This window comes from Nansenia antarctica (genome assembly GCF_963989245.1).
Source record: "Nansenia antarctica genome assembly, chromosome: 10".
NCBI lineage: Eukaryota > Metazoa > Chordata > Actinopteri > Argentiniformes > Microstomatidae > Nansenia > Nansenia antarctica.
The window spans coordinates 6,464,368-6,486,867 of NC_137680.1; the positions used below are offsets into that span (position 1 = coordinate 6,464,368).

Genomic DNA, 22,500 nt, shown 5'->3' on the forward strand with positions numbered 1-22,500 from the left:
GATGCTTAGAAGCTGACCTGAAGGGGAAGATGACGAGGCGAGTCACGATGAAGACTGCAGCAAAGAGGATGAAGATGTAGTTACAGGCATTCCTCCAGCCAGCGTAGTTAAACATCTTCGCAGACTATTTGAGACAAGAGAGAAGAGAGAGAGAGAGAGAGAGAGAGAGAGAGAGAGAGAGAAAGAGGGAAAAGAGAGGTTGCAATGTCAAATAATGATCACCAGGTGGCAGTGTTAATTCTCTCCATATCATCACTTATACACCACCAATATTAGCATTTTTCTCTCAACTTCTTGGCTCGGATTGGATTTCCCCTATAGCTTTGAACACATTGTTATCTTCTGAATACACCTGGTGCCTAATCGACTCATATCTAATTTAGTATAGTGGGGAACAATGACAACTTTTACGAGTGACTGATAATGAGGTCAGTGCGGTTTCCTGGGTTAGGCCCTACCTCCAGGAAGTAGTCAGAGGAGTCGTGCACCAGCATGATGAGTGTGCCGGCTCGGATGTAGTTGACACACCAGGAGAAACTGAGTAGCAGGATGGTGGCCACATGGTGAATCATCTGCTCGTTAAAGTCCTAAAGAGAGAGAGAGAGAGAGAGAGAGAGAGAGAGAGAGAGAGAGAGAGAGAGAGAGAGAGAGAGAGAGAGAGAGAGAGAGAGAGAGAGAGAGAGAGAGAGAGAGAGAGAGAGAGAGAGAGAGAGAGAGAGAACTCAAGTAAACTTGTGAAGACAGATCCAATTTATTACGTTGGTAATATGTCTTTGGCTATATTAGTGCATGTGTTAGAGAGAGACAGAGAGAAAGGTGTGTCTATTTGGTTGAGGGACCTTCTTGGTGAAAGATGGCGATTGTATTTATTTCTGTATTGACCTGTGTTGTATTTATTATGTGTCATTTTGTTATTGTGTACATATTGTGGGAGAGAGTGCACCTGCAAAAATAGGCCTTGGTCTCTTGGTGTGTTTGCCCTGTATAAATAAAGGTTACACAAACTAAATGTGTGTATGTGTATGTGTGTGTTTGCATATGTCCACACACTGCACAATGCCAGAGAGGCATCAATTGGAGGACATTGTTTACTGGGTACACACTGTCTGGACCCTGCTAGACTGTACTGACCTGACCCCAACCGTGCAGAACTCTCCCCTTTAAACCTTCACACACGTTGTCACTACAGTCTAATGTCCAGTCTGAAACCTAGCCTTCCCCTGGGACACCTCTCATAGTTGTGTGTCAAGCAACATGACGCTATGGCCTTCCTAGCCTAGCCCAGATAAACACCTCAGATCTAGAGGAAAGTGTCAAGGGTTAGCAGGGCTAGGGGGCTAATTCCTCACATGTCATCATGTCATAGTACTGTTGGCTTCTACTTGAATAGTACTTTAAACTGTGACATGTCATGTGAGCGGGTGATATGGGTTTAAAGATAGGGGGGGGAAACCTGATAGTAACTGTGGCTAAAGTAAGGGACTGGAACACTTTGTAGCCAGCACAGTTGAAACCTTTGACTTTAGTTCAAAATAAGGAGAGTAGAGTTGTAATCTGCTTATATCTGCTCAGTGGTTTTTGGATAGGTGATTATGTGCTCAGGTGTGAAGCAACAGGCCTCTCACCTTAACCCCTATGAAGACAATCATCTGAAATTATTTTAATTGTTTTTATTGTTTTAGGTTTCCAAGTGCCAACTGAACATCTGGCCAGGGACTACGGACTTAAACTAGCCTTATTGGCTAACTCCGGCATATTGCATTTGTGTCTCATATGTATTTTAATATGCACTGTCCCTGTGAAATACACAATAAACTAAACTAAACTAAACTAAATACAACTTTTTTTTCCTGTGAATCACTTGTTGACTCCACGATACTATTGCACATACGACGATCCCAGTGAAAACATGATTCTCTCGTGAAGACAATGACAATGGTAAATCCATAACGGCTTAACGACTTACTTTCCGTTTGACGTCAGTGGCCACGCTGAAGAGAAGGGAACAGTAGAAACCCAGCTCTATCATGTAATACCAGTACTGGGAGGGCAGGAGAGTCTTGGGGGAGGGAGAGCGATAGGAGAGGAGAAGGGTGAGAGAAATTACACTTCAAGATCACTTTTTTCTGAATCTGTCAAAATCAAAAGAGCATCGAGTTAATTGTTTCAAAACCAAACGTGCTCACATGCACTGAACTGTAAATACAATCTATAATCCGCTTGACGCACCAGCACAGGAAAGCCCGCCCACATCTCCTTCAAGTCATACAGCCAGGGTTTCTGAGAGAGAGAGAGAGAGAGAGAGAGAGAGAGAGAGGAGGATGAGATAGAGGTAGCATCTGAGCACATTGACATAGTGACATAATAAGTATTACCATTTTTACTTTCAGTACTTTGATTTTAGGGTTGGCACATGAGGTCTTTTAGTCCTGAAAACAATCTGTCTTTTCAAAAGATAAAACTAAGAGTCATAAACTGTTACGTCATCCTTACGACATCTTTATGTTTCTTCATGATAGATGCTTTCAGTAAGGAGCTACGCCATATCCTACCCCCCCATATTCCCTTTTAGTACTCATGTCCAGTCCTCCCGTTAATCGATGAACTAGGATGAAAACCAACTATGGGGCAAGCTGTCAGCTGACGAACGAGGATGCAGTGAAATTGACACGGATGGGGTTGAAACTGTGGTACTCACGTCGATGAGGGCAGCCAGGCCAGCAATGAAAGCAAGAAGGTAAAAGGTAAATCTCCAACTGCAAGAGAACACACAGACTTTCTACAAAACTGTACAGGGGAAATCATTCACATACTGTACTTACTGTAACGTACACTCTCAGCAGGGTAAATAGAACACACACACACATATTCGTAAGATTAAGGTAATGATTGCAGTTCAGTTCAGGATGCTGCGGAACTGACTGCCTGGACATGTCTGGTCTCCTACACTGAGAAAGTCAAATCAGGACATACAGTATATATACACACACACACACACACACACACACACACACACACAGACACACAATCCCGTGCCAACTTCCCAACATTGACAATGAGAACAGTCATGCTGTGGCCTCCCAGTTAAATGTTGTAACACAGATACAGACTGACCCTCCCTTATACAGGTGAGAGAGGAGGAGGGCAATCCTACATGCAGCAGGGGAATGAGAGAGAGAGAGAGAGAGAGAGAGAGAGAGAGAGAGAGAGAGTAGTGGAAGTAGAGTGGGAGAGAGGCATATACAGAGTAGGAGAAAGAGAGGAGAGAAACAGTGAGGCTGTTGTCTGAAGAGAAACAATAGACTGATTCAGGACAGACATGCACATCATGACCAGCGAACAGCACTCACACACACACACACACACACAAGCACACACGCACGGACGCACGCATCGACACATACATTTTCCTCTTTTTTTTTCCCTCTTACATTTAGCAAACGCTTTTATCCAAAGCGACTTACAACAACATCCACTTACACACACGATGTGAAACAGACACACACATAATGTTCACTGAGAATGTAACTTTCAACATTACAGAAGTAGAACACTGCGCTGAAAAGAGCTGAGAGACATTTGCGGACCGGACATCCATGAATACTGCAGAAGGATCCGGTCAATATATTGTGTGTCTGTGTGCGAGTGTGTGTAGGGCGTTTTGTTTGCCCGTCACGGTGTGTGTTTCTGTGTGTCATCGTATCCCTTTCCAGAATGAACAGGCCTCTATACTGTATGTTGTCATATTATCGGAAAACATTTATCTTACAAGTGCCTATAAGTCTCCGGCTTACATATAAGGCTCTGTCTTATCTAACGATCACAGTGTTGGTGTAACACTGCTCCTGTTACACTCCCAACATTGAGACAGAGAGATATAAATAATCTGACGTTGGCGACAGAGTTGTTGTCTCCTGGGATGGGGAGCGGGTGAGGGAGAGTGGTTGGGGGGTGAAGGTCTGCCGTTATAATGAGTGTGTGTGTGTCATAAATATAGCCATACTTTTTTTTCACCCCAGTGACATTTGCTCACTGGGGTGTACACTTGTTTGGCCGATATGGGTCATGCAGCTGTTTGGTGAACCTGTGGTATGGGCTTGTGGTTTGCGTGTGTGTGTGTGTGTGTGTGTGTGTGTGTATATATACTGTATAGTGGGTCAGAGCTCTAGCTGTGTGTACGCGTGTATACCTGGCTTCTCTGAACTTCTTGAGTAGACTGGGTCTGTCCTGATTCCGGCGTCTTCTGAACCATCGTTGCACCTGCCGCTCCGAACAACCTGTCTGCTTACACAGACTGTCTATAGAACTCTGAGAGAGAGAGAGAGAAATGGTTAGAGAGATAGAGGATATGAGGGGGGGGGCGAGAGAGTTTATCGATATGACTCGAGTGTGGGATTGTGTGGTGTTATGAATGAATGAATGAATGAATCTTTATTTCGAACAGGATTTAAAATTAAAATAATAAATAACAAATAACTAATATGTAGAGTACAGTCCTATCAATTGTTCGAAAAGGAGTAGGAAGAAGCCTAGGCTTATCCTGTCCTACCCCTGTTTATACTTAACAATTATACTTATTATTATATAATCCAATTAATACATATATTTCAGTATCATCCGTTCTAATACTTTTTCATTCTTAATATTGATACAACACAAAATAAATAAATAAACATAATTTTCCATTCTTAATACTGAAACAACACAAAATAAATAAATAACAAACATCAGTATCCACAATGTAATACAGAAGAAAAATGTTGACAAATGTTGTGTCCAGTAAAGCAATGCAACGGTTGAATGTAGCTGTATGCAGTTGAAAAAGTTGGGTAGGCCTACTGCTGTGGGACTCTAGTGGGAGGTTGTGTGTAGTTGTGCTGTAGTTGTGTCTAATTGTGTGGTGTGTGTGGTACCTGTGTGGGGTTCTTGGTCGTTTTACAGTAGTAGGACTCCAGTGTGGGGTTGTGTGACGCTCTGAGTCGCACTTTCTCTTTCACCCCGAGGAAAGTAGCGAGCGGAGTGGCCACTAACCTACAGAGACAAACAGATGGAGGGAGAGCAGGGATGAGAAGGAGGACGGAGAGAGAGAGGGATGAGAGGGCGTGTGACAACATTAGGAGAGATTAGGTGAAAAGGAGAGAGAAAAAGAACAACAGAGAGTGACACGGCGAGGCTGCAGGTGCTAGAGGTGCTAGCCTAGCTATAGCTAACACACCACGTAACCACACTGTTCATTCTGGAACTTTCATTTCAGTTCCGCTCCTGCACTTGTTTGCAAATTCAGAGGCTGAGTCTTGGCAGAACATTCAGTCCAGTTGCGGAACTATTTTTTGTTGACGGAGCCAAAATAAATGATAAAATAAACAAACAAATCATAATCTGTCGTCACTTATTACTGTTAACTAATAAATTGCGCTGTAGAACTGTTGCATAAAAGCAATATCACACTCGAGGTCGTGCTGTTATACTGCCTGCGGCCTCGTACCTACGACCGAATCACAGCCGTGCTGATATTCAGTATAACACACTCCCTCTCATGTGATATTGCTTAATTAAATTGTTAGCAGGCTCACAAAACAAGCTGTGTTCGTTGACTAGCGACGTGTGTCATCGTGTGTCAAATATGTAAACATATTTACATTTGTCTGAATAAAGGTTAGAACATTTGATCAACTGCCGATTGTTCCCGGTTTCACCAGCTGCTGTCCCATGATTCGTTCTGCTTCTTTGTCAGATGTGTTTGTAGAACCTCGAGTCCTTTATCATTTACTTTGATCAATTGAACGTAAATAAAAGTTTACAGTCTGCACCTTTAAGGTTTGGGAATATGTGCACAGGGGAGAGAAAGAGAGGAAGCATGAGATATGATGAGAGTGACTCAGAGAAAACAGCCCAGAGATGAAATTACAGGCTGAGGTAAAATAATCTTATTAGAGACAAGCCAAGGAGAGGAGGAGATGAACGGAGAGAGACGGAGGGGAACAGGGAGAGAGAGAGAGAGAGAGAGAGAGAGAGAGAGAGAGAGAGAGAGAGAGAGAGAAAAGGATGGCGCAAGGGCAAGGAGACGTAAGGGGGCGGAAAGGGCCGGATAGAGACATGAGTGAGTAGATGATTAGAGGAATGGACGGAGGAGGTAAGAAGGGATACTGTAGGTGGATCAATGAGGAGAACAGCAAAACTAACAGGCAGAGAGAAGGGACAAATGAAGAACCGGTGGGCAGACAGAAAGACAGAGAGACAGACAGACAGACAGAGGGCTCGTCTACGCTTGAAGACTTCATTGAGCATGATGAATTCATTGAGCATGATGATCAGATCACACTCCGATCCCAGTACACACGTTTTTTAAATGTGTCTCAATGGTCTCCCATTGTGTCTGCCCCCCCCCCCCCCCCCTATGAGATACCTAATATTCTGTATGCACTTTCAGTGGCCCGGATGGCGTCCAGACAATGTCACCCTCGCGTCCACCTCACAAGGTGGCCCAGCCAGATCCGGACCGCAAAAAATCGGACCAACAATGGAACTTTTCAGTGTCTAGGCTTGTTGCGTTTGGATTAGAACAGGAGTCTGATTTGAGTGCAGACAAGGTCAGTGAGACAGACAAGACAAGTTGGAGCAGAGTTGAGATGAGAGAGAGATGAAGAGATAAATTGAGGACAGGGAGAGAGAGAAAAAAAATTAGGGAAGGGCAGAGGCAGGCACTGGCACAATGAGATGAGGCGGAGCAAAGGAATACACACAAACAGAGAGAGAGGAGGAGGATGAAGGGAGAGGTGGATGGAGGGAGAAGTGTATGAGGGGGAACAGACAGGCAGGCAGGCAGGCAGGCAGGTAGGCAGACAGGCGAGGAAGATAAACTGACCTCTCGAAGGCAGACAGAAAGACAGACAGACAGACAGACAGACAGACAGACAGAAAGACAGACAGACAGACAGAGGGCTCGTCTACGCTTGAGATAAACTGACCTCTCGAAGACCTGTCGCACCACGAGGAAGACGAGGGCGACGGGTAGCACCACCCAGAGGTCACTGGCCTTGGCGTAGACGCGGCCGTCTCGGTCCTCCAGGTCGGCCCAGCCCAAGCCCTTCGGAAACCACAGCTCCTCCCGCCAGAACCACTCGCTCAGCCCATTCAGCATCCTGAGAACACAGCGGGACAGCAAGGGGTTAATGACGTGTACGTGTGATTACAGTTTGATGTACATATATACTGGGGCAGAGAGGGGGGGGGGGGGAGAGTGTTCCCATATGTTCAAAGGGACGGTTCAGCCCAAAAATCTGCCTCGTAAAATGTCCAGAAAAGACATCCAGGTTCTGATGTTTGGGTTAGGAGACATCTGCAGCTAGGAGACATGAATGAATGGGACAGATTGAAACCATTTCTTTCAAAGGGATTAGACGGGGGCGCCCGTCTTAATTAGATGTTACCGATCATCTTTTCCCATTCATTTGGGATTGAGGCGCTGTAGGACTGTGAGGCCTGTAGGACTGAGGCGTGTCGGTTTTCTTCGAATGCACCACCACATACAAGGTTCTAGGGCAGTGGTTCTCAACCCTCTCCTCGGGGCGCCCCAGTCGCACCACATATTTGATCTGTTCCACCACCAGCTCACCTGATTCAACTAATCAAGTACAAAGCAATTATGGTTTGTACTTGATTAGTTGAATCAGGTGTGCTGGTGGTGGAACAGATCAAATATGTGGAGCGGCTGGGGCGCCCCGAGGAGAGGGTTGAGAACCACTGTTCTAGGGAGGCCCACTGAGGAAAGACAGCTTGTAATACAAACGGAAAACAAATCGTTCTATTTTTCATCCGTTCACCCATGATGACTAGCATGGCGTATATATACACCTCCGACTGAGAACGGAGAACCGTTTCATGGTTTGGAGAGAAACCAGCAGATTTAATGAAGATACATACGAGTAGAAGATTCTCTCTGGTAGTAAGATTTAGGGAGTGGCTCAGAAAGGGGAAGGGAGGGGGGGAGGAGGGGAGGAGGGAGGGGCGGGAGGAGGGAGGGAGGGAGGGCGGGCGGGGGAGGAGGGAGGGGAGGGGCGTGCGTGCTTGGAAGATTTAGCATCTGGAGTTTTTAACCATGATTCATACATGTGTTCTAAGAGTGTTCACCCCACGCCAACCCCGGCTCCCACTCCACCCACACATCCCCACATCCTCCCCACCCAACTCCCCCCGCCACCGCCCCTGTCCCCACTGCCTTAGTACCCTTGCTCCAGCCCCCTATTCCCTCACCCCATCCTAACTCCACCCCTCTTCCTCCCCTAAATGGACTGTCTTGCTCACTGTAGTGGATTTCCTCCAGCTGTCAGAAGCAGAGAGCAGAGAAGAGGCCTACCGCCGCCGATGTTTGTATGTAATGTCCCTCCCAGACCCAGCCTGGCTCGCTCTCAACTATGTAGCTGGAATTACCCCCCCCCTACACACACACACACACACACACACACACACACACACACACTGCATGCACATTACATTACAGGCCAATACAGGCCGATACAGATATTATACACACAGGGACCTCGGAGAGGAGAAAGCTGTTTACCGTAGCAGCAAGTCTATACATGGCTGTGATAGAGATGACACAAATGTAATAATACAGAACTGTCAGTCTAGAACTGAGTTGTTGTAAACGTCGCGTCCTGTTCCTTCATTTTTGTTTGTCTGTTATTCTTTTATTGTTTCCTGTTTATTTTTATGCGTTACTCACCTAATCTCTTTTTTCAGACACTTCGCAATCTGCCCTTGTAGCTATGTTTCCCGCCAGTGTGTGATTGTCTACCCCGCCCTGATTGGTTTCATCTGTTCCTCATCAGCCTTCCCTGTGTTATTTAGTCTGTGTTCTGTTCTGTCTCTGGGCCGGTTTATCTTTGTACCTTCGTGTCGAAACGTCCCAGTTATTGTCCTACTAGTGTTATTTGTTTTCCTGGGTTTTTTGATCCTCAATAGTTTACCTGACCTAGGGCCTAACCTTTTGCATACTCCTTGCCGGATTATATGCTTACCTACTGACTGACTTCCTGTGTGCCAAACCCATTTTTTAATAAAAACTATTCTTTTGATCTTTTGTTATTTGGTCTCTCTGAGCCGTGCTATTGCGTCCTCTGCCTGCGTACTTCAGCCTTTACAGTTTTGTTCATTCGTTTAGGTTCGGGACTCAGATTCAGGGTGAGGTTTAAAGCTAAGGTTAGGGGCGCTTAGGTGGCGTAATGGATTAAGCGCTGACCATGTACCGCAGGGCTCCCGGTTCGATTCCAGCCACGGACATATCCTGCATGTCATCCCTTCTCTCTCTCTCTCACTAATCCTTCCTATCATAATCTCTACTATATCTGTCATTAAAAAGAAAAATATGAGTGGGACTGCCCCACTCAGAAAAAATAACCTAAAAAAAAAAGCTAAGGTTAGTGGTAAACACTAACTTATTTAGTGGTTAGGAATCACTGTATTTCCGTCATATTAAGCACAGTCAGATAGTGACAGCTGTAGATCTACAATGAGGCTAGGTGTGCAGGTCTTGACATGGCCTGGAACTCCAAATGGTTAAGGACTAAAAAGGAGGAGGACATGGGGCTGAAATGGAATCAGGTATCTATGCCTGGTTACACAAGTTAGCTAGTACACAAGTTACTCTATATGGTTGCTCTACCCATGACCGGGAGCACAGCAATCAGTTATAACACTGAACAATCAGTTATAACACCGAACGACACTTGAAACAGTCATCCCGAAGATTACAAACCTCACTCTCACGCACACAAACACGTGCACACACGCACACACACACTCCCCTGAGACGAGACGCTGTCATAGGTCAGTTATTCTGCCGTTTTTCTTTAGTTATTTCCACACCATGTCGGGTTAGTCAGCATGACCTGTTTCCTGTTACTGCCACAGAGGAGGCCAGTCAGTGGTTGGTAGTGACTTCTCCTCCTCTGTTGCACACACTCCTCTACTCCTTCACTGCTCTGACACAAGAGGACAGGAGGGAATCATGAATCTCCCTATAGATTTCTGCTGGATATAGCCTAATATGTTACGGTACATGTGGGAAAACTAGGGTTAGGGTTAGGTGCTACGTCGACTTGGTACATGCTGGCATGTCTAACCCCAACCCTAATCCTAACCCTACCCCTAAACACTAACCCTAACCCTAACCGTAGCACCCTAGCACCTAACCCTAACCCTAGTTTTCCCACATGTACCGTATTCCCACATGTACCGTAACATATATATATATATATTGCTTCCACCCCTTGGAGGAACAGAGATATGGCCTTGACTGTGGCCTGGCCCGTGCCCTGCTGACATACCTCTCCTCCTTACTTCCTGTCTTTTTCCACTGACCCCCACTACAAAAGAACAGATAGGGGTAGGTCCAAATGGGAGGGTTACATGCATTACACAGCCCTCCAAACAGAGTTGTTTCAGATGCACACTCCAAACCGAGGGGTTAAAATAGAGGGTTGAATTCTCCCAGAATGCCTTGCGAATCATCGGCAAGATACAAGCAGGAAGATACAAGCAGGAAGATACAAGATAAAGTTCAGCCGCGAAGTTGAAGTTGTTGCACTTGTTACCGCTCCTAATATCAGTGCAGACTGACAGGGTATGAACACAGGTTGCTAGACTACAGAGCACCGCTATTCTGTCATGAACTGGCCTGATAATGAAGCATTGTTCTTTTTTTTACTTGCACTTACTGAACGAATCACAGGCATCCATGCTTTTCTATGATACTACTGATGATGTATCAGGGTCTTGAAGGGTTATCCCATTTCATAGGGGAAGATTTTCAACATTTTGTATAATTCGGAAATAAAAAATATATTTAAAAAAGTAGGAGGCTAAGTAAAGCGGTTTACGTGTTTGTGTGTGTGTGTGTGTGCGCGTGTGTTTGAATGAATGAATGAATTAATTAATTAATTAATGAATGAATGGTCTTTATTGTCATTGCTATAGTACAGGTACCAAACAACGAAATTTGGGAGGGGGGGCTCCCCTGGTGCTAGGAAAGAGAAAAAAAACAACAACTAAAAAAACAAGAAGGGAAAGGAGCTAGTTTACATAAATAAAGGCTATGTTTGTCTGGCTGTTAAAGAATTAGCCTACTTATTCGGGTCAGCCAGAGGATCCAGCATGCCACAGCACTTTTTCTATGTCACAGCATCCCATCACTGTATACTCAGGTAAAACGAGCGCCAGGAGGCACCGATTAGAGGGGAGGAGTGGCCTCAGATAACCATAGGCTATTTAAATAGTAAAAGTTGGAACTGAACGGTTATGACAGTTAGAACTATTACTTACATTACGACCATCCCCTAAATTTCCATACCGTCGCAGCCCTAGTGTGTGTGTGTGTGTGTGTGTGTGTGTGTGTGTGTGTGTGTGTGTGTGTGTGTGACAGTGAGAGAGAGCAATGGCGGTGTAACCAGTAACAGACTACCATAGGCACAGGGAGGAATATTCACCAACTACACAAACAGATAGACGGTCCAAAGGCCATCATAGCAGACCTCAGAACAGAGAAATAACAAAGCCTGAACTTCCCTGTGTAATAACGGCTCATCGTAATGACCACTGGTCATAAACTGTAGACCGGCTTTGTGATTTCATTAAACTGGCTACACACACACACACACACACACACGCACATGCACGCCCACGCACACGCACACACTTGTGTCTGTGTGTGTTGAGGGATTCAGTGTGCAGGGAGGGATATTCATGGATTTTAGTGTGTGTGTGTGTGTGTGTGTGTGTGTGTGTGTGTGTCCGGTTGTTAAAGAGACACTTTTTCAGGTCAGCCAGAGGATCCAGCATGCGACAGCACTTTTACTCACAGCAGCCCCGACTCCTCGTCTCATTGGCTGACGGGATCACGTGACCGGACTCTGGCCATTTCGCTGAGCCAATAAGGACAGAGGATGCCTCTGGCTGGGGTGGGAGAGTGGAAGCCCTCTCTCTCTCTCTCTCTCTCCACTCTCTCAGCCCTGACAACCATTTAAACAATGAAAGGATGTGTAGATCCTAAAACACGGTTTAAACTCCTCATCAGGACATTGCTGACCATTGATGTCCTTCGTAAGTTAGTTAGTTAATTAGTTAGTTACAGTACTCACTTTGTTAACTGTGTCAACCACATCGGGGGGGGGGCGCTCTCATTCTCAAGGCATCCTCAAATGAATAACTTTCCAAGTCATCTATTACACAGCCTCCTTGGTCCTTGTCTGAGTGGAGGTGAGACAGTGTTTATAAGACGAACGGTAAGTTTGTGTCGAGCATAGTGCTGTGCTGGTGGACCATCAGAGGGAACCATCCAGGATGAGTCATAATAACACACATCATGTATCTGCTGGCACCTTGACAGGAGCGGGAGCAGGAGCAGGTCCACTGAGTCACTCCCACTCAGTGACTCCACTATTCCTCTGAGTATTCCACAGGGACGGAGAGACAGAGAGAGAGAGAGAGAGAGAGAGAGAGAGAGAGAGAGAGAGATTGAGAAAGAGAGAAAGGGGGAGAAAGGGGGAGGGAGATGGAGAGAGAGAGAAAGAGGGAGAAAGGGGTAGGGAGATGGAGAAGGAGAGGGAGAGAGAGAAAGAGAGAGGGAGAGAGAGAGGGAGAGAAAGGGAGAGAGAGAGAGTGAGAGAAAGAGAGAGGGAGAGAGAGAGGGAGAGAGAGAGAGTGAGAGAGGGAGAGGGAGAGAAAGGGAGAGAGAGAGCTGAGATGTTAGTGCCTCTGGGCTAAAGGACATACTGCCAGGAATATAGATATACATACTAGACTTCTCACCACATTGACAGGAAACATACTGTATTATGAATTTGTTTCATCGTGTTACTTTATCTATCCTTCTAGGTCATTGAGATTACATCTCTTTCACAAGAGAGCCCTGGCATGACTTGATATAGTAATAGTTATATAAGAGTTTATTAATCAGATTAAATTCAACTAAGTGCAGGCCCTCAATATATTCTAGTTCAACTATTAACCTTGGATTTCATGCTTCTGAACGACATAGTGTGTGTGTGACTAATGCCCTTTGTATCCTCACTGTTCAGGAGAGGCCCCAATCACCCAGCCAGATCAGCAGAGCATGCACAACACACACACACACACACACACACACACACACACACACACACACACACACACACACACACACACACACACACAACAGCAGGTTACAACTATGACCTATGACTGCCAAATTAACTTTAACGCAGGTCATGTCTCGGACATCTTTAACCGCAATATTCCGTTTATATGGAAGACCCTATAAAAGAGCACTTACTGTCAGGGAAATTAAAGTGCAGAACAGATAGGCTATGCCATAAACTGCACAACATAGCTATTTTAGCATAGATCTGACTGCACCCGTTGCTGCTGATTGTGTGTACGGATTACCTTTCACACAGAAAGCTTCAAACTTTAGATCCAGATCAGAGGCGAGCCAGGGTCAATTCCTCCATCTGTATCTGAGTGTTCTGATCATCCTAGAAGATTGGTAGGGGAACCCACTCACCTATTGATACTGAGGGGATTTTACAGTAAGTTTATTATCTACCATTGAGAATGGGTTATTATCCCATCTGTGGATAACAACAGATATCAACACACATTGCATTCCACGAGGACAAAGGGACTGATTACTCAGGGTGAAGACACTATAAAGCCATATTCTTGGTAATTAATCATTAATTGTTACGACAGGAGAGTCAGAAGAAGAGGGGGGGGAGGGAGGGAGGAGTACCTGTTTACATGGGGAGGTGGTTGATTGTTTTTGCCTGCTAAGTGAGAAGATAGCTAGATAGATCAATAGATAGATAGATCGATAGCCAAATCGGATCAATACCAGTCAATAATTAATCCTTCAAGACTCTGCCAGGCTTTGATTTATAACTGGATTTCATTCAGTCTTTAACTAGCCAGCTTACATTTTCCGTTTGTTTCTTGCTCAGCAAGATTGTGTGTTGACCTCCTTGTATGTTAACAACTAGCAATGCATACATACATCCACTTGACTGAAATTGGATGCAAATATATAACCAGCTTTACCTGGTCCCAGTACAGGCAATGTGTATATAACATTGTTGATTGATTAACATGGTTATTGGTTATACATGTTCTGCAAGAGCCAGAGAGAGAGACAGAGAGAGATTGAGAAAGAGAGAAAGGGGGAGGGAGATGGAGAAGGAGAGGGAGAGAGAGAGAGAGAGAAAGAGAGAGGGAGAGAGAGAGAGCGAGAGGGAGAGGGAGAGAGAGAGCGAGAGGGAGAGAAAGGGAGAGAGAGAGAGAGAGAGAGAGAGAGCTAGAGGGACAAAGCGCTGAACTTTCCCCGAACATTTCCGTCACAGATCGTAAGAATTCGTCTTTCTTTTTAGTTTGATAACAAGACTGTTGACAGCATCGTGGAGGTTGAAAGTAGCAGAAAAGCATTGGGCCTAAAACGAGTGCAGGTTCGAGGGGAGGGGAGGGGAGGGGAGGGGAGGGGGGGAGGAAATATACCGTTTTTGTCATGACCATGTCGGATGAGCTCTTGTTGATATCAAATAAAACATGTAGCCTAGGGATATCGAGAAGCAATATGAATATCTCGGCGTGTAAGGCGTCTTAAACAGTTTGGATCACCTACTTTACAGCCAGGGCAACAACCATGAACAGAGAGATGAGTCGCACTCCTTGAGGCCGTCAATGGCTGATGATGCAGATAGATAGCCTAGTTTAGTAGTTTCAGTTTTATACGTCCGGGTGATAGATAGTAACCACCGTGCAACTGAAAGGGATATTGTGAAACAAACCTTGTTTTGAGGGCATGTCTCTCTCTCTGTCTCTGTCTCTCTCTCTCTGTCTCTCTATCTCTGTATCTCTCTCTCTCTGTCTCTCTCCCTCTCTCTATCTCTCTGTCTCTCTCTCTCTGTCTCTCTCCCTCTCCCTCTGTCTCTCTCTCTCTCTCTCTCTGTCTCTCTCTCTGTCTCTCTCTCTCTCTGTCTCTCTCCCTCTGTCTCTCTCTCTCTGTCTCTCTCTCTGTCTCTGTCTCTCTATCTCTCTCTCTCTGTCTCTCTCCCTCTGTCTCTCTCTCTCTGTCTCTCTGTCTCTGTATCTCTGTATCTCTCTCCCTCTCTCTATCTCTCTGTCTCTCTCTCTCTCTCTGTCTCTCTCCCTCTGTCTCTCTCTCTGTCTCTGTCTCTCTATCTCTCTCTCTCTGTCTCTCTCCCTCTGTCTCTCTCTCTCTGTCTCTCTGTCTCTCTCTCTCTGTATCTCTCTCCCTCTCTCTATCTCTCTCTCTCTCTCTCTCTGTATCTCTCTCTCTGTCTCTCTCCCTCTCTCTATCTCTCTGTCTCTCTCTCTCTGTCTGTCTCTCTCTCTGTCTCTCTCTCTCTCTCTCTCTCTCTCTCTCTCTCTCTCTCTCTCTCTCTCTCCCTATAGTATCTGTAAGACTTCAGTGAGTTTGCAACTTTGCACATGGTCTCTACATCGGGCAGTCCATAGCCGGTGTGTCCTCGAGTTAAACCCTCTCCGGTTAGCCGACGACAGAACACGTTTGAGTCGTGGTGGGAATCTCACACACCCAGCCATCACCTTGTCTTGAGATGTCTTAATAAGATGTCTTAATTAACCAAAATAAGACATTTTTGTCTGTCAAGATGTCTTAAGACCTAACCTGAAGACACCTGGTGGCCTATTCAGATGTAAAGTAAAATAATCAATCAAGCTAACATGTTGTAACTAACAACAGCACGAAGTTAGTGGATCAGCTCAGCTGGCATATTTCATTGGATAGATAGTGGAGTGAGTGAAACTGAAAACATTATAATATGACAGATTTAGTATCTCTAAAATGATCAATGGGAGTAGTAGTGGTCTATTGTGATCCTAACATAGAAGCAATCATGATGTGATCTTGGGTCATTACATTGCCATGGGTTATCTAAGGATAAAGGTATTGGCTAGATGTGACATGCGTAATGAATGACGTGTGTAAGCGAAAGCAACTCTTCATAATGTATAGAGTCACTATAGGAAATATCACACACACACACACACACACACACACACACACACACAGACACAGACACAGACACACACACACACACACACACACACACACACACACACACACACACACACACACACACACACACACACACACACACACACACTTGGGACAGCCCCGTGGATAGTAAAGCCTGAGAAGAACGATATTACACCGTTATTCTGTTCGTTATTGATCCCCAGCAGATCACCCTCATGACTGATCATTATATGAATGATGATATAACATAACGGTACTTACTTTGGTCACAATTCCCCTTTCGCAGGTCCCAAGCGGCGTTAGGACACTTGGAGCAACACTTTCTCTGACAGACGATGGTATAATAGGCAGAAATGTGTAAATGTTCAGAAAGTTAACATTAAGTTCCTTTAGCCAGACAGAGAATTAATCCGCCAGTCCAACGAATGTCTGTCTGGTTGCTGTGTTGCTCGTAAACGGCCCCGGCGTGTCTGTCTGAGTTCAGGGTCCGGCCTCGCTGCTTCCGCCACTTATCCAACGCATCTTTCCATAACAGTCAAAAGTTTTTTTTTAAGCGAACAAAATTGAAGAGAGAGAGGTGGGGGAAGTTGATGTTAAGACGCGGGTTCCTCAACGATATGTCACTTCCTTCCTTTGTCACGAATAAGGTCTTAAACTACCAGATAGTTTCTTTTTTCCCACCAATTATTATTTCTCTCTCTCTCCGGCGGGACGAGGGGGTAACAGCGCAGTCGCTCTGCCGGGGGGATAGGCGTGGGTCAGCCCGAGTGCTGCATGCGAAGAACGGACTGCGAGAGAGGTGAGAGAGGGAGGAGAGAGGGGAGGAGAGAGGGAGGAGAGAGGGAGGAGAGAATAACGGAGAGGGAGGGTCACAGATGACGTACATAGAAAAATATTCAGATATATTATAATCGTTATAAAATATATATTAAAAAATATTATATTATATTATATATATAATATATATTATATTATATTATATTATATAATATATATTATATTATATTATATTATATTATATTATATTATATTATATTATATTATATTATATTATATTATATTATAATATATAATATATTATTATATATAATTATATATAATATACAATATTTTTAATATATATATTCAAATATATATTATATATTATTATTTTTTGCGAAAGAGGTGAGAGGGAGGGGAGGAGTGAGAGAATAAAGAGGTGAAGAGGGAGGAGTGAGGGAGGAGTGAGAGAATAACGGAGAGGGAGGGTCACAGATGACGTATATAGGCACATGTGAGCACTTTGGCTGACACACATTACATCCTCGTTTTGTTTCCGGCCCGAAATATCTCTACCCCTACTCTACTTCCAAACCGATATTGTGTTTAACAGTTTTAAAAGCTGTTATATGTCTGTCTATGTCTATTTTTTAATTATAGTTGTTACAGGACCATGTCCGCAAGGACAAATAGACTGAAGCTCAGCTTCTACCCTAGGGCCATTCAGGCCCTGAACACTGCAAAGACCTCAGGTTCTAGGCCCTGGACAATCTAGACAATTTGATGGCAGCTACTAGATTGTAATCAAGTGCAATACTGAAACACAACTGTGAACATTTCAAACCTGCAAACTGCGACACTTTAAATGAATGTGCAATAATACTATGTGCAATATGACAACCCTCGGGTACATAAGGTTCAGAGATAGGAAATGTTAGGATATTTATAGCATAGCATAGAGCATATAGTATAGTATAGTGGATAGTGTATATAGCCTTTATTTATGTAAAACAGCTCTTTCCCTTCTTGCTTTAGTATTTTTTTCCTAGCACCAGGGGAGCCCCCCCTCCCAAATTTCGTTGTATGGTACCTGTACTGTATTAATGACAATAAAGACCATTCATTCATTCATTCATTCATTCATTCACACTGTCATTTTCATACCAAACTAGGAAGTCATAGGCCTGCTTATAAAAAAAGAATGCTTAACTATTATACTCAGTGTTTAGTGTAGTGACTTGAACGTGTGGGGCGCACTCATAGCATGTCCACGCGCATCTGGCCTGGACTGTACCCAAATGTTGCGTGCATAATTGGAATAGCGTTACGCAGTATGTCACCTCTGGACTTGAATACCTAAGAGGGGACGGGCCACAAGTGCGGTGGAGGATCTCTGACTTCTATAGAACCAGAAGCGGCTGATCTGGCAAGTTGGCACGTGAAGCGGAATGACGGGTTCAAAGGCCGAGGTCAGCTGGGCTCTACCGAGCAGAGGTGTCGCGGTGCTCTCTCCCCCCCCCCCCCCCCTCACACACACACACACACACACACACACACACACACACACACACACACACACACATTCAAAGAATCACATGAGGCATGTTTAAGTATAATACTTTTTATTTTAACTCAAAAAGAGATTGGATCAAAAACAGGACTCAATAAATAAGAAATAAATATCATTGTTGTAATAATTAATTCATAATTATAATTACTTGGTTGTAGAGTCTGACAGAAACAGACCTTCAAATGGATTTCTCTAGAAAATTCTAAAATCAAAAACTTGCAACCCATTCAAACCCTATCACCTCTCCCAATAAACAAAATAATTGATAAATTAGTCAATAAATAAAAAATAGTTCCAATATTAAAACTTCTCAGAAAAGGTGCAATCCCCCCTCCCACATTTCACCTAAAATCTAAGTAGAAATTTAAAATATGTTAGTGATTTCCCCTTTTTTCCATTTCAAATACAACATCCCCTAATGAAGATGAAGATAACAATAATAATAATAATAATAATAACAATAATAATAATAATAATAATAATGATCATCATAATAATATTAATGTTATTGTGTCTTTGTCAGTGTTTATCTAAAGTATTCTTCTTTTTGCATTTTTTTGTCGTTTTTTTAAATGTTACTCTTCTTAAACTAAATTATTTACAGGTCATAAGGATCTTTTCCCAAAGTCTCTCTAACCTACACATTTTGTCTCAATATTTTTTCTATTTTTTCTTTTTTTCTTATGAAACGGTGTCCATCCTATTCTCATCATGTTACAGACATGTTATAGTCCATAGTGACGTGGTATATCACCATTAATCATCATCATCATCTCATCATCTCATCAGTGCCTTTAAACACCCTCAACCTTACTGCACACCCTGGACAAACTCATCACAGACCATTGAGTTCAGTAGTTCAGTATAGGTAAGATTACTGTGCGTGTGTGTTCGTGTGTGTGTGTGTGTGTGTGTGTGTGTGTGTGCGTGGCCTATATATACATTAATATATCAATGCCCTGGTCCTTTTGAGTGCAGTGCAGTATATTTGTGTGTGTTATGCATGTGTGTGTATGCATGTGTGTGTGTGTGTGTGTGTGTGTGTGTGTGGCTGCACTCCCCCGTCGCTCAAAGGTTTGAGACACTCTGAAAGCACAATGCTGCACCCTGGGATTCCATCACGGCAGGAGTCTGGTACTTCACCTGTGAGTGTGTGTGTGTGTGTGTGGGGAGGGGGGGGGGAGGGGGTGACAAAGAGAGCGAGGGGGGGGGGGGGGGGGGGTGAGTTGGATGAAGTGGGAGGGGGAGAGAGAGAAAGAATTTGTTGAAACACGGTTATAATGAGCCCTCTACCATTCTGTCTGACCCCTGACCCCACTTCACCCGACATGCCACCACCCTTCTAAAGGGCCTGTTGACCTGAGAACCATGACAGTCATCACTGAGTCTTTGAAGCAATTTCTGTTCTGCACATTTTGCCTCACAATCCCTGTCTGACAGATTTCTTTGTATCATTATGGTGATCAAACTTCCAATTGGACAAATCATTCTTTACATGTAAGAGGTATAGGCATCACTGGTTGCTATAATAAACCTCTAGTCTGGCAACAGGGATACAATCATAGTGCTTTTACATATAATATAGACACAGTGTCCAGGTCATGCAATTCAACACAGTGAAATCCATTTCTGGCGTCTGTGTGTTAGGCCATTATTTGTATGTGGGTTACATGTTTGTGTGTGTGTGTGTGTGTGTGTGTGTGTGTGTGTGTGTGTGTGTGTGTGTGCGTGCGTGTGTCTCTGTCTGTGTCTGTGTCTGTGTCTGTGTTATGGCAGGCAGACAGACTCCCAACATGCACTCTCTGGCAGTTGCATTATAGAAATTCTGGGTGACAGTTTGAATGACCCAAATCCAGATCTATATGTCATTTATTCTCTTAAAATTGTTTCTCATTCATAGTCCTTCAATCAGTATTTTTCAGCCATTTGAAGTAGGATGAAGTTTCCCCCCAGACATTGATCTGGTCAGTTCTCTGATTTCCGTCTTAGTGGGCTAGGTTAATTTTTGGTTTAAGTGAGCTGATCCTAGACCTGTGCCTAAGGGCAACTTCTTTTTCATGTGTCATCATTGTCCCAGAATTCCTATAGTTGAAGGCTGTTCTCCGATCAGCAAGACGCATTGTTTTTCACCATGACGACCACATACTATTACCCCAAAACACCGGCCAGGAGGATTAGAGAGAGGAGGAAAAGTGAGAGGGGGACAAAAGAGGAATGGAATGGTGGCAGGAATCAGGAGAAGTCAAGGAAACAATAGAAAGATAGATAGATAGAGACCAAGACAAGGGAATCGGTTGATAGAAAAGGAGGGGGGTGGGGGGGTAGGGGGTATACGCCAATCAGAATGTTGAGCCAGTCCACAGTCTGGCCAATCGAGTCACACAGCCCACCAATCAGAGTCCAGCTTCAGAGAGTTCATGTTCATTTTGAGCTAGCCCAATGGTACGGCCACTGTCCCAATGCTAGGTCTCAGTAGTCCAGAGTCCCTGCACTGATCTGAAGGAGCTGGCCAAGTCACCAGGTAGTCTTACACCACCTTGCTTTCACCTATACTTTGTTTTCAGATCAGTAAGGCTGAGGAGACAAAGACAGGAATCCACTTTAGACTGAGATGCATCCCTGAATGAGTGGCTGGTCTAGGCTGGTCATGGTTCAGAATGTGGAGTGGTTCTGGAGTTCTCATCCATTCCTGCTGCTGTCTACTGTCCTGATCAAAGCATTTCAGAACCACGATGCTCTCCGCTGCAAGCTAACCCGACTCAACTGGTGTGCTCCTTTTACCCCTCCAATAATATGTCATAAGTCAAACATCTTCTCAACTCAAAAAGAATATAAATGATATACAACTTACAATATACAAAAACGATGGCCTGCACTCACAGATATACTTATTATCATTAGCCTGGTTCGTCCGCAGATAAACATTCCCACTGTCATACATAGTGACTACTCCCTCAGATCTAACCCCCCTTTGGACACCTTCCTATAGATGTCCACACTCACAAATACTGTCTTGCACACACACTCACGCACGCACACACGCACACACACACACGCACGCACGCACACACGCACACACGCACGCACACACACGCACACACACTTAAAGTTCATACAACACACATACAGCACCCCAACCAATTTCTTCTTTCCCCAGATAATATTGACACCAAACAGAACACTACAGAAACTGATCAAAAACAAAACTGCAAAAAACGACCATTGATACAGAATTTATGAAATCACTATACAATTATCAATCAATCATTCCAGATATCCAATCGAATCAATTGATACTGAATCAGATCCCAGTGACAGTTATTGATCAGTATGTGCACAGGTCAATACAAAAGAAAGTCACAATGCACCAAACACAGTCTGTGGTCACCACGGCAACAGGGCATGCAGGTCAGCACATGGCCGGTTGCTCGGGGCGACAGAAAACAAAAAAAATCGCCAAGGGCAACCAACACAGGCAATCAATCGCCACAGCAACCCAAACACAGGCCAACCAATCAACTTACAACAACGTGAGAGGAAGGGGGGTCAGGGCTTTAGCGGTCGCTAGGTGACCATTGCCATAGCGATGGGGTCCCACCGAATTATGATTTGACGGGAGGATCTTGGGTGAGGTATGTTGTTGTTTCAGGAAAAGATCAAAACAGCAGAAAATAAAATAAATAAAAATGTGAAAAAATAGGGAAAACATTCAGTAATTTCCTGTTTTCTTGAGTTAATTAGGCTGTAAATATCTCAATATTAACTAATTACTACACATTTATCATTATTTCATGCAGTGGTTATTTGGGATCCCACCTATTTTCATCTTAGCCCTGTCCCACCAATCAGCATTTTAAAGTGCTGGGATTGACAATTTCTTCCACTTCCGAGAAAGTGACTTTCGATTCGTCGTTTGATTCTTTCCCATTTTTTCTACACAAACCTAACCCTAACCCTTATACCCTCCTCTCTCTCTCTCTTCCCCACCCTTACTCTTCTCTCTTCTCCTCCCTCCTCCTCATTCACTCCTTCCCTTTTACCACCCTCCTTTTTCTCCTCTCCATCCCTCTTTTCGCCCCTCCCTATTCTCCTCACCTCTGTCTCTCGCTCCTCTGTG

At 44.2% G+C, this 22,500-nt stretch overlaps 1 protein-coding gene across 1 annotated transcript in view; it reads right to left on the reverse strand.

Moving 5' to 3' along the window:
- Nucleotides 1-16,804, reverse strand: part of cers2b (ceramide synthase 2b) — a 20,331-nt gene extending 3,527 nt beyond the window's left edge. The window contains exons 1-9 of the mRNA XM_080540574.1: nt 16,316-16,804; nt 6,969-7,142; nt 4,914-5,031; nt 4,190-4,308; nt 2,699-2,756; nt 2,230-2,280; nt 1,967-2,059; nt 459-587; nt 18-124 (exon numbers count right to left, since the gene is read on the reverse strand). Coding sequence (XP_080396700.1) covers nt 18-124; nt 459-587; nt 1,967-2,059; nt 2,230-2,280; nt 2,699-2,756; nt 4,190-4,308; nt 4,914-5,031; nt 6,969-7,141 — 848 coding nt within the window. The 5' untranslated portion in view covers nt 7,142; nt 16,316-16,804. The remainder of the gene's footprint in view (nt 1-17; nt 125-458; nt 588-1,966; nt 2,060-2,229; nt 2,281-2,698; nt 2,757-4,189; nt 4,309-4,913; nt 5,032-6,968; nt 7,143-16,315) is intronic.
- Nucleotides 16,805-22,500: the final 5,696 nt, after the last annotated feature.